The sequence below is a fragment of the Pleurodeles waltl genome, chromosome 10 (genome assembly GCF_031143425.1).
Source record: "Pleurodeles waltl isolate 20211129_DDA chromosome 10, aPleWal1.hap1.20221129, whole genome shotgun sequence".
NCBI classification, from domain to species: domain Eukaryota; kingdom Metazoa; phylum Chordata; class Amphibia; order Caudata; family Salamandridae; genus Pleurodeles; species Pleurodeles waltl.
The window spans coordinates 844,051,877-844,065,731 of record NC_090449.1 but is presented as its reverse complement, the minus strand read 5'-3'; the positions used below and the strand labels follow the sequence as shown (position 1 = coordinate 844,065,731).

Sequence of the window (13,855 nt, the reverse complement as noted above, 5' to 3'; positions counted from 1 at the left end):
CTGACACCAATCAAGGAACGATCTGATTTCGATCTGTGTAGGACCTGGGGTAAGACTCTTATGCAGAAAAAATAAACCATTTAACATGGTCATGACCGAAGCTCAACGATGCAATGAAGATCCTACATGTGTATTGTAATTGTGGGTACACAGTTTACCGAAGAAGTATGCTGATCCTGTGGTGTTATGATTCAAAGTGTGATGTGTGAACACACAGCCAGCTAACTGTTCGCCTGACGATAAATACTGCTTGCTCTATACGTGTAGTCAGGAAGTGCCTAGTAGATTCCTCGTGGAAACATTAGCTTCAAGAACATCCGCGTAGGAAGGCATATCTTAACAAACAAAAGAATTGGTACACTAAGCAGAACACTGTATGCATGCCAGCATCTGTTAATGTAAACATGAATATTTATTATGATCTTCTTCATAAAATTTCAAAGCAATTTCAATCAACTGTTCTATTAAATTTAATGATTTTTAAGCTTATTATTTGGTCACTGAAGGGTAAAAACACATTTTACTGAGATTAGAAATCAGTTCACTTGTGCATGTGGGGTGTTACCTTTTGCTCATCGTATCTGCTATTTGATTTTAATTTTAATTTGGGGAAAACAGAAAATTAAAAGGCCTTAATGGTCTTTGTCACTAGCAAAGACGAGCTATACTAGGGGAAATGTGTATTGCTGTGAAATTCAATTAATGTGTTTTTGAATGGTTTTAACAGTAAAATATTCGAGCTCATTGTATTGGATCTGTAAAGAGGGGAATTATTTGTGACACCTGAACAAAGAATGCCTGCACTACCTGTGAAGCTTTAATGCAGTTTTGTTTTGTTATTGTGGAATAATTGTAATGCATGTCACCAACATTAGAAGCTGCACCATTAGGCCAAGTACATTATTTCTGACTGGCATAGCATAGTTCGGTCTAAAGAAGATAAGAGTCCCCTTGTTTTTTATGCCATGGGTTCTCACAAACGTGTGTTATTGGCGGTTGCCAAGACTAGCTATTTTGATCATTTATAACATTTTAAAACTAGAATGTCTCTTTTTTATGAAACAACGGTCTAAGAATAAAAGAGGCACTTTAGGACATGAACAGTCTTGTGGTTGTTTCATGCCAATAATAATTAGACATTACATACTAAGGTTTGGGGGGCCGAGTTGTGGAAAGCCGTCCCTTGGAGTACAGGAACGAGATTACAGCTAAACCTCATGATAGTTGTGAAAGTATCTTAGATTCATCTGTTATAGTATACCTCTAACTAATAAACACCATGAAGACCTTTTAGAATAATGCCTAAACAGTGGTGGAATGTGCTTCTTCTGGCTGGACTCAGGCTACACTGATGCATAAATTGCACACACTTTTACTCCATGCATTAAATATGCGCACCTCTTGTGCTCTTGGTGATCAGTCACAATCATCTGATGCAGAAGGTGAGGTGGATCAGTGCATGCCGTCTACATAGCTACATCAGCAGCAGGTCATATATGAAATTTTGGGGAATAAAACCTGTGGCAACCTAGAACAAAAAGGACCTTTTCTTGACAATCAAACATCACGCAGTACAGGTCATACCTTGGAGACCAATGTATTTAGGAATGTAAGTGATATCAGCAAAAACAGGAAATGTGATTGCAAAACCCAGCACATTTAACAACAATTGAATTGGCAGTGGATTGGACACTTGACCTAAGAGGATATATATCTCAGAGGAAGAATCTATTCTCAAAGACACTGCGCCAAAATTTACTGCAGTGCCCAAAGCACTGCGCTATTCAGCAGAGAATTTGGCCTGTGCCAGCTAGAGACAGATTATATGACCTGTTGGTAAACACCAGCTTATAGTGCCAGCACGGTGCGATTTCTAGGAGCTGGAGAACCTTTTATTTGACCTATGTGTCCCCTAGAATCTGAAGAGGAGAACTATCTAGGGTACAGCTACTCCAGTAGGACAAAGACAGCTGGCATGGGGCCCAAGCAAAGATGTTCAAGAAAGTGCACTTGCTTTAAGGAAATGGGCAACTGGCATCAAAAGACTACTTATTTAATCTGCTGACATATATGGATAACAGTCTAAACAAGATCAATTCTATATTACAAATAGCATTTAGGGCTAAAATGCACCTTATCCAAATGTTAAAAAAAACGGCTTGTATATACACCTCATCTTATAGGTATAAATGGAAGTAGTAGGACAAACTACATGCCCTAACTGTATATGAGAAGACTAAGCCTGCTTGTTTACTTGTGCAACCAGTGAATGGAGAATATTGTCAGATGTTCTTCTAGAGGGCCCCCATCAGTCTCAGGACCACCCTTTATTGGGCTCTCATGATCAAAGAGGGTTCTAAAATCAAAATCCTTATACCCTTTGATGGAATTTTGATTCTGTGCACACTGGACTCTGTTAATGATGGCTCAAAGGGTATATTGCAGTTGATAAAGACACTTTGACTTCTGAAATGTGAGGGATTTTGCTGATAAACAGCTTATCCGTTGCAAAAGGGAATTTAGAAAAAGCTATATTAAACTTGTAAATTTGAAACAAACCTAATTTGACCATGGATGCTCTAAACCCCCTTTTGGGTTCCTAGCATCATATAGAAACAACAACCAGAGCCTAAGTCAAAAGAATCATAGCTCAAAAATTGTGTACGGAAAGGAGCTATTTGTAACCCAAGAAATCACTTCCAGTTCTGATTGACAAAGGTCCAGGAGGATAGGCTGGGACTTTCAGTCTAGTGCACAAAATTACTATCGACCACATAGCCATGCCCGTTAAAAAATTCCAAGTACAGTCACTGAGCAAAGATTATAAATCAGTGTCTCCTGGGATACTGTGCCCGCGTTCAATTCCTGGGGATGACATCACAGATATTTTGGTGCAATAGATGCACAGAATTAGTGGAGTGGATTAAACTGCACCTTGGTGTTGCAGGTCTGTGGTAAACATTCAACAGTGAATGAGGAGTTGGGTCAGTAAATATTATCGAACAAACTGGTGATAAGCTCCATTATATTGATTTTCTGTCTCTAAAATCGTGGTCACCATACATATGGTATTGAACGGAGGGTAGTTGCAGATGGCAGTGCGAGGAAAAAACTCAGTGACCCAGTTGGGACGTTTCTGGAAATTGTATTGTTATTGTTGAATGGTGCTTTTACCTCTATAAATCTGCACTGATCAGCAGAGTGACAGGAATCGTAGTTTAAAAATATCTCTGTCTCATAACTGATTTCTTCTGAAGGAAGGCAGACCGTGAAAAGGGACTCATGAAACAGAAGGAGAGAAGGAAAGGTGGGTACACTAAGTTCATAAAGAGCTCAGGTTTCCCTTTGTCTTCTTGGGACCAAATGGATGCATTCCAAGCCTTTGGTGGTGTTCAAACAAGTGTCAATTAGGACTTACTCGACAGGAACATCAGAAAGATTCAGGCATTATCAGTAAAGGACTGCAAAGGAATATCTTAGCTTTTAATGAGAATTGAACAGAGCAAAAAAGAAATCTGAAGAAGAGATGAGAGAAAGGGAAGACATGATGTGTCCCACAGGATAAGGCAGAGGGACTAGCAAATATGATGGCTCCTAGAAAACAGAAAAGGTTTTAACATTTGAGCCAGGGACTGAAGTCAGAAAATAAAGTCTTTCTAACATGATCTTGTGATGTATGATGTTGAAAACTGTGAAAACACATAGTACAGAGAATAAAAGGGTATGTATTGTCAGAAGCACACATGAACCTGGAAAACACGAAGACGAGTCTAGCTTTTTGAGTGAGGTAACAAAGGGCTTTTAATTAAGAAAATGGCTTCTTCAAGGTGGGATTTGCACTTGATACATTGGAATGCTCTGGTTTACTATTCAGGTCTAAGATCGCAGAGTTACATCAAACCTTTCAGTGCAAGTTTTAGGGGTCAAGAATGTCAACGTTTAGGAGAAAACAGGGAAAGTGTTGCCTCATTCATAAATAAGCATTTATATATTTTCTCTAGTAAGCTGTTGAGTGTAACAGTAAAGCTAGAGGGTGGGAAGCTTTCTAGGGTCTTTCGCTCAGGGTGGCAAGTAGTGCTAAGTAATTGCCCAGAAAGAGGGTAGGTATTGTGGCTAATGCATCCAACTACTGGCTTTTACTGCAGATCAAACCAATTGTATTACCTTTATTATGGGGGGATGACAGAGGAGTAGGCAAATAAAAAAATAGTTATAAAATGGTAGTACCTTAAAAACGTAGAAGGCCTGACCTCTAAATTTATTTTCTTAGGGGTTGTATTTGTGAATAACCTAGTTGGTTTTCCCATGAATAACTCGTGGCACTTTATACATGCAGGCCATCTGCTATTAACTAAAGCCTCACTTTAAGCATACATAACCCCTGACAAAAAACAACAAAAGAAAGCAAGGCTGAAGCTCCATGACACTGGAAGGGGTTGGTGGTGGGGGTGGGGGGGGGGGGGGGGAGGACAAATTCACTCATGCAATGAGAAATGCCTGAGCAGAACTGCAGAGCAGGTTCCAGTCTACACAATCTTGGTCAACCCATTAATTCAGAGGAAGGAGCACATGTTTATGTCAGAAGGTACACCACACAAGAAGCTGTTTATGATCAAACCTCTGAGTGACAAGAGTGTCACACTCTGAGAACATAACTGAACCAAGATGGAAAAGTAAGAAGGGTATCGTAACACATTTTGTTTTTACATTTATACAAAATATGGTCTATGAATTTTTAGTGGCCTTGTTCTAATCAAGAGGTAACTCGACATAATATAATCACACCTGGCCAAGGCAGGCCCCTTACATCCACCTATCTTGCTTTTGTTTTGAGTTTTTTGGGAGAGGATAGGATCACCTTAGCAAACTGATCTTTGAATGGGTTGCTATGGACAAAGTCTGATGAGAGAAGCTTACTATGACAATGTTTTTTTATGAAGAAGGCCCCATAGTAAGCCTTCTGGCTCCATGATGAGATCATTTATACCTTGGGTAGATGTGGTCTGTTGGAATGCATACACCCTGCTGACAGCATACCACCAAGCTCAACTATTTATTCCGCTTATCAGTGACATTCTACACAGGTGCATTGCTGCTAAAAGGGTAAGGTATGGGTACAAACCAGATTATAAATGCCGAGGAGGAGTGCCTCAATGCAGCCTCTACTTTGCTGATCCCGGCTAGCTGAAACAGTGAGGTAGCACCAGATGAACTCCGGGAGGAACTGGAGTGTGAAGCGCTGAAGCCTTTCTTCTCCGCTCCGATAGAACTCAAAGAGCTGATGGCACACAGGTTCCAGCAACTGAACAGGAAAATAAAATAATATTTCAGTTTCAATGCTTTTTATTGTTTCTTTTTGAAAAATAAAAAAATTTACCACTTCAGCCTCCGATAGTAGCAATCACTGAAAACCCAACTTTCATACACCCTCCCAAGTTTCCACCCATCACTTCAGACCACTCATGAAAGAGGTAAAACAAGTCCACCACTCATTGGTCTTTCTGGCCACACATGATCAAAACCAAGGAATCAAGAGAGATCGATCAATTAATCCCAAGGCTTGAAGGGTTTGTGGGCAAGTCCTGCCTCTGTAATCCTTATTTAAATAGGAAAGGACGGTGTTCAATGATTTAGTTAAACGTTCCGATGCATCTGCTAAGTCATAAGATACTTTCTCATGCCCCAATAGCTTATGCAGCCAAAGCTCGATATGTTGGCCTACAAGTTTACCCCCAAAAGAAACAGGATAGTGTGTTTGGAAGCCATAAGGAGGTGGGCAATCCTCTTGCCAGCTGTAGAATGGAACAGGTACAAATCCATTCCATTCCACAGCTGGCAAGAGGAAGGCCAGATCAGGTAGCTTAGCTATGTGCTGACCCTGCATCTTTGAGATGGTAGAGAAGATCTTATCTCAAAAGTCTCCCAAGTGGGGGCAACACCATAGAATTGGCAATAGAGAGCCCACTTCCTTAAATCCCCACTAGTTAGCGTTAGAGTGTGTGGGATTAATGTTGTGGAGCCAGGCAGAGTAAGGTACTGCAAAACAGTATTTTATGAAGGATCTCCCTTCCTTCAGGCATGGTAGGTAAATTAGGATGGATGCCTATCTTGTGCCACTGTTTGGTGTCATGTTATGTTCAGGCTTTTTTCTCGCTGCATCTGGAAAGAGGATTTGTGTGCAGTTGCTGTGGATTTAAGGTTATTATAAACTAAGTGTTTATGGTGTTGGAGGAATTTTTTTAACCATATGAGTTCTAGTGGTGTTTGCTTTAATATAGCCCTGGCTGACCCGGTGCTGGACCTCTAGATACTGAAATTGCTCGGTCTCAGGATCTCATATTCATGTCTGATCTCCTCAAAGGACTTCAAACTACCACCAAAGTAAAATTTCCAGAAGCAAAAGTATCCGTTCACAGATGGGTGAAAAATAACATGTTAATCAACCCGGGACTTGCTTACAGCAGCCCCTTCAAATCCTACTCACATTCAGTGCAATGCCCTTTTAATTAATGCCATTCTCTTACACAACCAACTCAAAAAGTCCTTGCACAAGTTTGAACTAGAAACTGTCACACAGTATGAGAACACTGTCATCCTCTGTGGCACCTGCATAACATTTACAAAGGTAAAGTTTGACAGTAAAACACATTTTCTTCACACAGCTGCAAAAAAAAACAGAAGAGAGTCAGCATGTGCACATCCTTGCCCTTCACATCTCACTGGCTCAACAAAACCTGAGGCCAGTTTTAAAGGTGACTCAAAGGCCATGATACGTGTACACAAAAGTAAGAAAACTGAAGAATCTACAGTTTCCATTTAAGGCAGCAGGCAGTCCGCCCACAAAGTGACCTTTTGGCACGAGTTACTAACCTTCCGAATCCCAAGCCTCTCTGAATCACTGCCATGAGTAATGCAAGGGTCACCTAGCATGAGCAGGGAACAGCTTTAACGCTAATACAGAAAACACAACCTGTCCATTAAGCACATATACAAGTCTGCAACAAGGAAACTGTCAGTGGCTCAGATATATACAAATACTAGTGAGTCCCATTTTAAAAGATGAAGATCAAATGCACGGGGGCACTCAGCCCCCTCTGCAGCCCGAGGACCACCCCCTCCCTGGGGCAAATCTGAAAAAAGGAAGGGGGTCAGTTTCACCCCCCTGCAGACCCAGGGAACGCCACCTTCCCGGGGCTAGATGCAGAGTTGGTGGGGGGGGGGGGGGGGGCGCATGGACCCCTCGAGGAGCCACAGATGCACCAGGGGACAGCCACCCCCAGGGCCGGCGCCTGCTATGTAGTGGGGCGCCCACACCCAGGACATAGCTGTTTGCTTTTGCTTGGTTGGAGCTGACAGCTACCACCAAGCAAAAGCAAATAAAGTCCACTTTCTGCAAGTGAGAGCTGTCAAACTGTCACACTTGCAGAAAGCAGAGTTTTCATCTGTCTTACCTTCAGACAAATATGTGTGCTGGGAAGACGGATGAAAGAATTGCTCTCGCAAGCATGGAGCTGCTATTTAGAGCAGCTTCCTGCTTGGGGGAGCAATGCTGGCTCCCGCAGGATGGAGGGAGCCAGCTAGGACCATGGGGGCTTTGAGGCTCCCCCCGCGGTCCTGTCGGTCTCTCTCTCTATTCCATCGCATAACGGAAGAGAGAGAGATGGTCATTGCAATGGTCTCTCCGTGCAATGACTTCATAGCACGAGGAGTCACCTGTGGCATAATGGTTAAGGTCACAGATCCTCACACTGAAAGTTGAGGGTTCTAGTCCAGGTGTGTCTGTGGTCATTCTCCTACCTGAATTTGCTTTCAATCTTCAAAAGTTTAAGGTTCATAATAAACGATGATCTCACTGTTTTTAATTACATTTTTCTTTTCAATTTGTCAAGAAATATCTAATTCTAAGTATATAATTCAACAAAGCCTAAAAAACTCTCTCTCTCTTTTTCTATCTCGCTCTCTCAATTTCTCTTTTTCAATCATTCACCCACTCAGACCCTTGTCCACCCACTCACAGCCCCACTCTGACCCTCCCAGAAACGGACGCACCCACTAAGACACTCTTGCACCCACGCTTCCACCCAGACACTCACAGCCACTCTCGCCCCCAGAGACACCCTTTCACACCTATTCCCACATCCCACTCACAGACTCAATCAAACTCTTACACACCCAATGAAAGACCCAATGAAACCCTCATGCACCCACTAGGACACTGATGCACTTACTCTCGCACCCAGACAGACACTCTAGGGGGTTCAGCCACAGGGTCTGGCCCAACCACCGCCGCACACTGTTGAAGGTCGTGCATGGTGGTAGTTGGATTAATGTAAAGAAATGAAAATTACTTTACATTAAAAACAGCATAGTAATTCACTGTAAAAAACGAAAGGATACAGAGACGTTATATTTAGGAAATATAATATTTTTAAAACATAGGAATTCACCTTCAAAAACAAAGCTTACAGGGACGTTATAGTTGGGCTCACATTTTAAACAACCCAAACCATAGAAATTTACCAGCTATAGTTAGTTTTCTCAAGTAACTATAACCCGTGCCTTAGGTTAACTAAACTCGTGCCCTCACCATGCACTGCTAATTACCCCACAAATCACAGCACTCATGACATCTTTGATAACATAATTGATAATGTCACTGTAACATCTGCAGTAAAATTATTGATCAGATAATTTTCATGGCGGGGCGCGAGTTAGAGTTACCTTAGTGCATGAGTTATGGACCAAATTTCATGTAAATTGGTTAGGGCTGTAGTCGTGTTAAAAAAAAAAAATTGAAAAAAAAATGAGAATCCCCGTAGACATTGCATGGGGAAAAAGGGTTTTGGGACCCCCTTTTTCTCACACCCACTTGACAAATCACCCTCCAACTTTCCAGACAGCAATTGAACTAACACACTAGTTTTAATAATTATTCCACGATTCGTCAATCAAAAAAGCACTTAGTCTATTTGTCGCCAGTAGGAGATGGAGATATATATATATATATATATATATATATATATACACACACACACACACACACACACACACACACACACGTATATACAAAGCAGGAGTAGCATTCACAGGGTTGTAGCTTCAGGGGGGTGTTTGGGGTGTTACACTCCCCTAATAAATGTATTTTCTTGTAAATAGTTGGGTACAGGTGCTTTCAGTCGGATATGGTGATGTGTCTGTTTCACCAGGAATAGTGATATACACACAGCCAAAAATGCACACACACTTTCTTCCTCTCTTTGATTTGAGTCTTAAAAAATGTTGGTTACAAAATATTGTGCTTTCCTACACTTAGGGCCACATGTATGTACCTTTTTTCTCGTTGCAAACGGCCAGATTCACAGAATCGAGCCGCTTGCGACACAAAAAATGCTTTTTGGTATGTACAGACCCATTTTTGCGATTCGGTAATCTATTTACCGAATTGCAAAAAGGGTTTGTGAGTCGCAATTAGGAAGGGGTGTTCCCTTCCTAATTGCAAATAGCAGTCCGATGTACCATTGTTTTGTGACTGTGAATGCGGTCACAAAACAATCGCAGCTGGCACCGGTTTCAAACTGGAGCTAACCCATTCGCAAACAGGAAGGGGTCCAATAGGACCCCTTCCCCTTTGTGAATGGTAGAATTTTTTTTTTTTAGTGCAGGCAGTGGTCCCACGGACCACTGCTGCTCTGAAAAAATGAAAAAAAAACTTTTCATTTTTTGTTTTTGAAATGCATCTCGTTTTCCTTTAAAGAAAACGGGCTGCATAAAAAAAATTAAAAAAACTGCTTTATTTAAAAGCAGTCACAGACAAGTTGGTCTGCTGTCTCCAGCAGGCCACCATCCCTGTGAGGGCGGCCATTTCCAACGGGGTCGCAAATTGCGACCTACCTCATGAATATTCATGAGGTAGATCATTTGCGACCCCATTGGGAATCGCAAACAGTGTAAAGTACACTGTTGTACATTCGGTTTTGCGTATCGCAAATTGCAAGTCGCAAAACCGATTCTTTGTACATGTAGCCCTTAGTTCCACTATCAATCTGCACTCCTCTTGCTTTTCAGTGCCCCTTAAGCCCCTCTCATGCGCCTTGCTGGACGTATAACGTATTTGAACATTATATGCTTGGTGGGTGAGTGTTGGAAAACCTGAAGCTCACCCACCAGTCTTACTGTCCAAACTACAGCCCAGCCATGAGCGTATATTTGTCTTTAATCTAATTTCCTTCACTGCACCTAGTGCACAGCAAAGTTACTTACCTGCACTCCTTTCTATATGTCTGTTTACATATTTCAAAGGAACGCATCTCCCAGTCTTTGACTCCATGGCTCAGTGCTTAAAACAAACCATTTTAATGGCAGGACTTATTATGAGCTGGCCCTAGGGAATTCTGGTTTGTCAATCAGATTAATCCTATGGAATGTCAGAGAACTAAATATCCCCATAAATCCAGAGAGGTCCCTTGTGTACCTCGACAGACACAAAGTACAGCTCATTTAATTACAAGAGACCCGCTTGGCTAAATCGATTGACAGTATGTTTGCTTATAAGCGGACTGCATTTTCTTTCTTTGCGTCCTATTCAGCATATGAAAGGGAGGCAGTAACACTTATCAAGCCTGGGATGGAATTTGATAATACTAATGGTGTGCCTATACTTTTTCCAAAATGTAATGGTATTACCTTACATGGGCGGTGGCCATATTGCCACCTTAGAACTCCGCATGGCCCACAGCGTGTACAGGTAAAGCACAGCATCCCTCAATCATGGCATCAAAAGTAATGTCACAAGTACTTCACCAGAATTACATATCTGAGATTCGGGCCTAGACATACTAATTTACATAGGAGATTACATTTTACTTGACAGTGCATAACACCTCACTGTGCCTTGATTACTTGATGAGTACTAGAGATGCGAGCACAAACACTGTGTGGAGGTCACACACTTGGCTAAGATTTATCGGACTATTGATTCATAAAGCTACACTTTGGCATCCCAGGCCCTTGTGCTCACTCCTTCTTTCAGCAATTCCTCACTATGGCATTAGCGGAAGGTGCATTTTTGAAGAAATTGAAATTGGGCACTCTGGAATACATTGAGGTCAATGGTGGTTCGATCCCCACACTCAGGATTGTTTGTGAGGCATTCAAGGTAGTTAATTAAGGGGACGGTGTACAGTGAAACACCCTGGTGTATTTAAGGTGTAATAAGAGCCCGCTTGTCATATTGGGAAAATACTGAAGATGCAGCGATCCAGGCTGAGCTCCTCTGGACATTGTTGGAATATACAAAAAAAGCAGATCGCGAAGTAAAGGTATGTGGCAAGCACACCACTTCCGGGATTTAGAAGAACGTGCATGCCCCATTAGATCCCTAGTGAACTATTTAATTAACCACTCAATCTGTCTCAGGTGGCATTGTGGAGGGGATGACAGTTTGACTATCACCACACTCTGCACAAAATCTCCACATTCTACTCAAACCTCCATGCAACTCACACTGCAACTACTGGCGACACTGTTACCCTACTTTGAGTTAGTGGTGCCAACATGGCTAGAAAACTCACCTTAAACATTTACTAGTGCAGGTAACTGTGGCTGAAATCAGAGCTGTAATCCTTGACAGGGGAGAAGGGGGCAGGCCTCAGGGAGTGATGGCCGCCCTGCTGAATTTTATAAAGAATATGAAGACATCCTAGCACCACATTGTCTTGGGGTATATGAGGAGGCGATATGCACAAGCATCCCTCTCTCTCCCCTTGTGTGAGGTGCTTCTTGTGGCTCTAGGCAAGCCTGGTATACCATCCTCCCTGCGCTTCACTTAGGCCCCTGTCACTAGTCATCAACACAGTCATTAATATTCTGGTGAAGGACCACGACGGTTCTCTATACTTCAGCAGCTATACTCAGACACTGAAGCAGTCGTTTGCTTTAATGTTCGATTCAATCGAATATCACTATTTCTTAGCTTTACTGGAGAGAACTGGAATAGGACAGGAATTCCTTAAATGCGTCAAATTGTTATACACACCACCTAGCGCTCAAGTTTGCATCAACTATACTTTTCCATACCAGTTCAAACAAAAAACAGAGGATTAAGACAGTCATGCACCGTTCAAACAGTTGGAACTCCGTCATCCGATATTCAGAACAGCACAGGGGAAGCGATTAATAGCAAATGTGCTGCACCCTTGACACTCAAACATGGCACCTTTTGTCAGAGCTGGTGAGTGGTTGCCAAGTACTCGCAAACCAAACACGTAAAATGAGAGACTAGGATTTAACTGTACTGGTCAGGTTTCCATTTCCACCGCCCAAAAAGCGTAGCGACAGATGTCAATGCTGTCAACAATCATAGTCACCTCTGTTTTACATCTACTAATTATTTTGGAGTTAGTCATTTCAAAAGCTCTTTTTAAAGCTGCCTTGATTAAAGTGTAATGTATTATTTTCTATTTAGTGATTGTGCAGGGAATATGGTTTGTATCTTCTGACCTTGCAAACTAAGGTCTGTAATGCCTGTACACCCGGTGAGAGGCACCTACGCATGTAAAGGTGGTCCTGGGATGTACAGGGACGTAGACCATGGTTATGTAAGAACGTGGGATGTCGTGGCGTGAAAGCTCGACCCAGGCTCGAGCCTGAAGTCTGGCTCTAGGTCAGCTTGAGGTCCTGTTAAAATCTTGAACCTATAACAAGCAGAGCTTTCATGTGGCTTCTTCCTACCACCCTCACTCTAACCAAGATGTGGCATTTTGGCCAGAGCTGAGAATTTTGGAGCTGAGGAACAAGATCGAGTCTCGGATTCAGCTCAACATCCTGTGACTCTGGGCAAATCACTTTTTATCTCCTTGTCCCTAACAAATGAATGTGGCCTTGTGAAACGTAAATGGTGTTCAAGTAAAGTACTCCAACACCTTCCAGTCGAGTTTGCACCGTAGAAAAACTGCAGAAAAAAAATGCATAAAGAGGTAAAAACAAAGCATTAACGTAAAAATAAGGAATACATAGATACCCATTTAGTGGTAGTGGTGTATAAAGTGAAACCAGAAAACCTTAATTAATTATGGCTCTCCCACTTCAATTGCGTGATTTAGGCATATTTTATTTCTTCAAAACTTAGATTTCTTCGGAAGTTCGGAATACCAGCAGTACACATACCCATTGTCTTTGCTTTAATAGACTATAATGTCATGTATTAATCTGGGCCACATACAGAGTACAAATGACAACTGTCTTGCCTCTTGGTTCACTAACGGCATTGTCGCCGGTGCGGGGATAGGAACAAGAATTTTTTCTAAGTTCATATTTAGGAATATCACTTTTAAATCAGTACTTCTCAGTGCAGTGCTATAATGTAACATATTAATTAATGTCTTGAATTTTCCACATGTTAAAGAAATGCTCTTTTGTTATTTTGAAGAGACTATTATATTTCATGTGCTGTTTGTTGTATGATTTACATAGAAAACACTTTCAGGGCTCGGCTCGTGCACGGGCACTCAGAGTTAAGCCAGAACCTTGGCTCAGCTCTGGCTCGGCTCTCTCTTAATTTCTTGATTCGCCAACTTCTACTGCAATTTCATATATATGTGAAATGTGGCCGAGGCATCTGGAGTTTCTCAGCAGAGGAGGTGCAATAAAGGCTCAGGGGGGGTTTTGCTGTTGACGGTTTACAGTACAGCTTGATTGCCCAGACAGATGCTTGCCAAGAAAAGGACAATATTATCTCCTTTTCTCTCATGTTTTCCTAATGAGACAAACACTGCTGTTTTAGATTTGTCCCAAGCCTGGTTAATCTGTAGCCCAAGGGCTTGCCACAAAGGGTTGTTTTTTTGCTCCGTGGGTCACT

General features: G+C 41.9%; 1 protein-coding gene across 3 annotated transcripts in view; it reads right to left on the bottom strand.

Annotated features, from left to right (window-relative positions):
• Positions 1 to 13,855, bottom strand: part of HYCC1 (hyccin PI4KA lipid kinase complex subunit 1) — a 361,690-nt gene that overhangs the window by 176,684 nt on the left and 171,151 nt on the right. For all 3 annotated transcript variants that reach the window (XM_069211534.1, XM_069211535.1, XM_069211536.1), the window contains exon 4: positions 5,123 to 5,302. In XM_069211534.1, the coding sequence (XP_069067635.1) occupies positions 5,123 to 5,302 (180 nt within the window). The remainder of the gene's footprint in view (positions 1 to 5,122; positions 5,303 to 13,855) is intronic.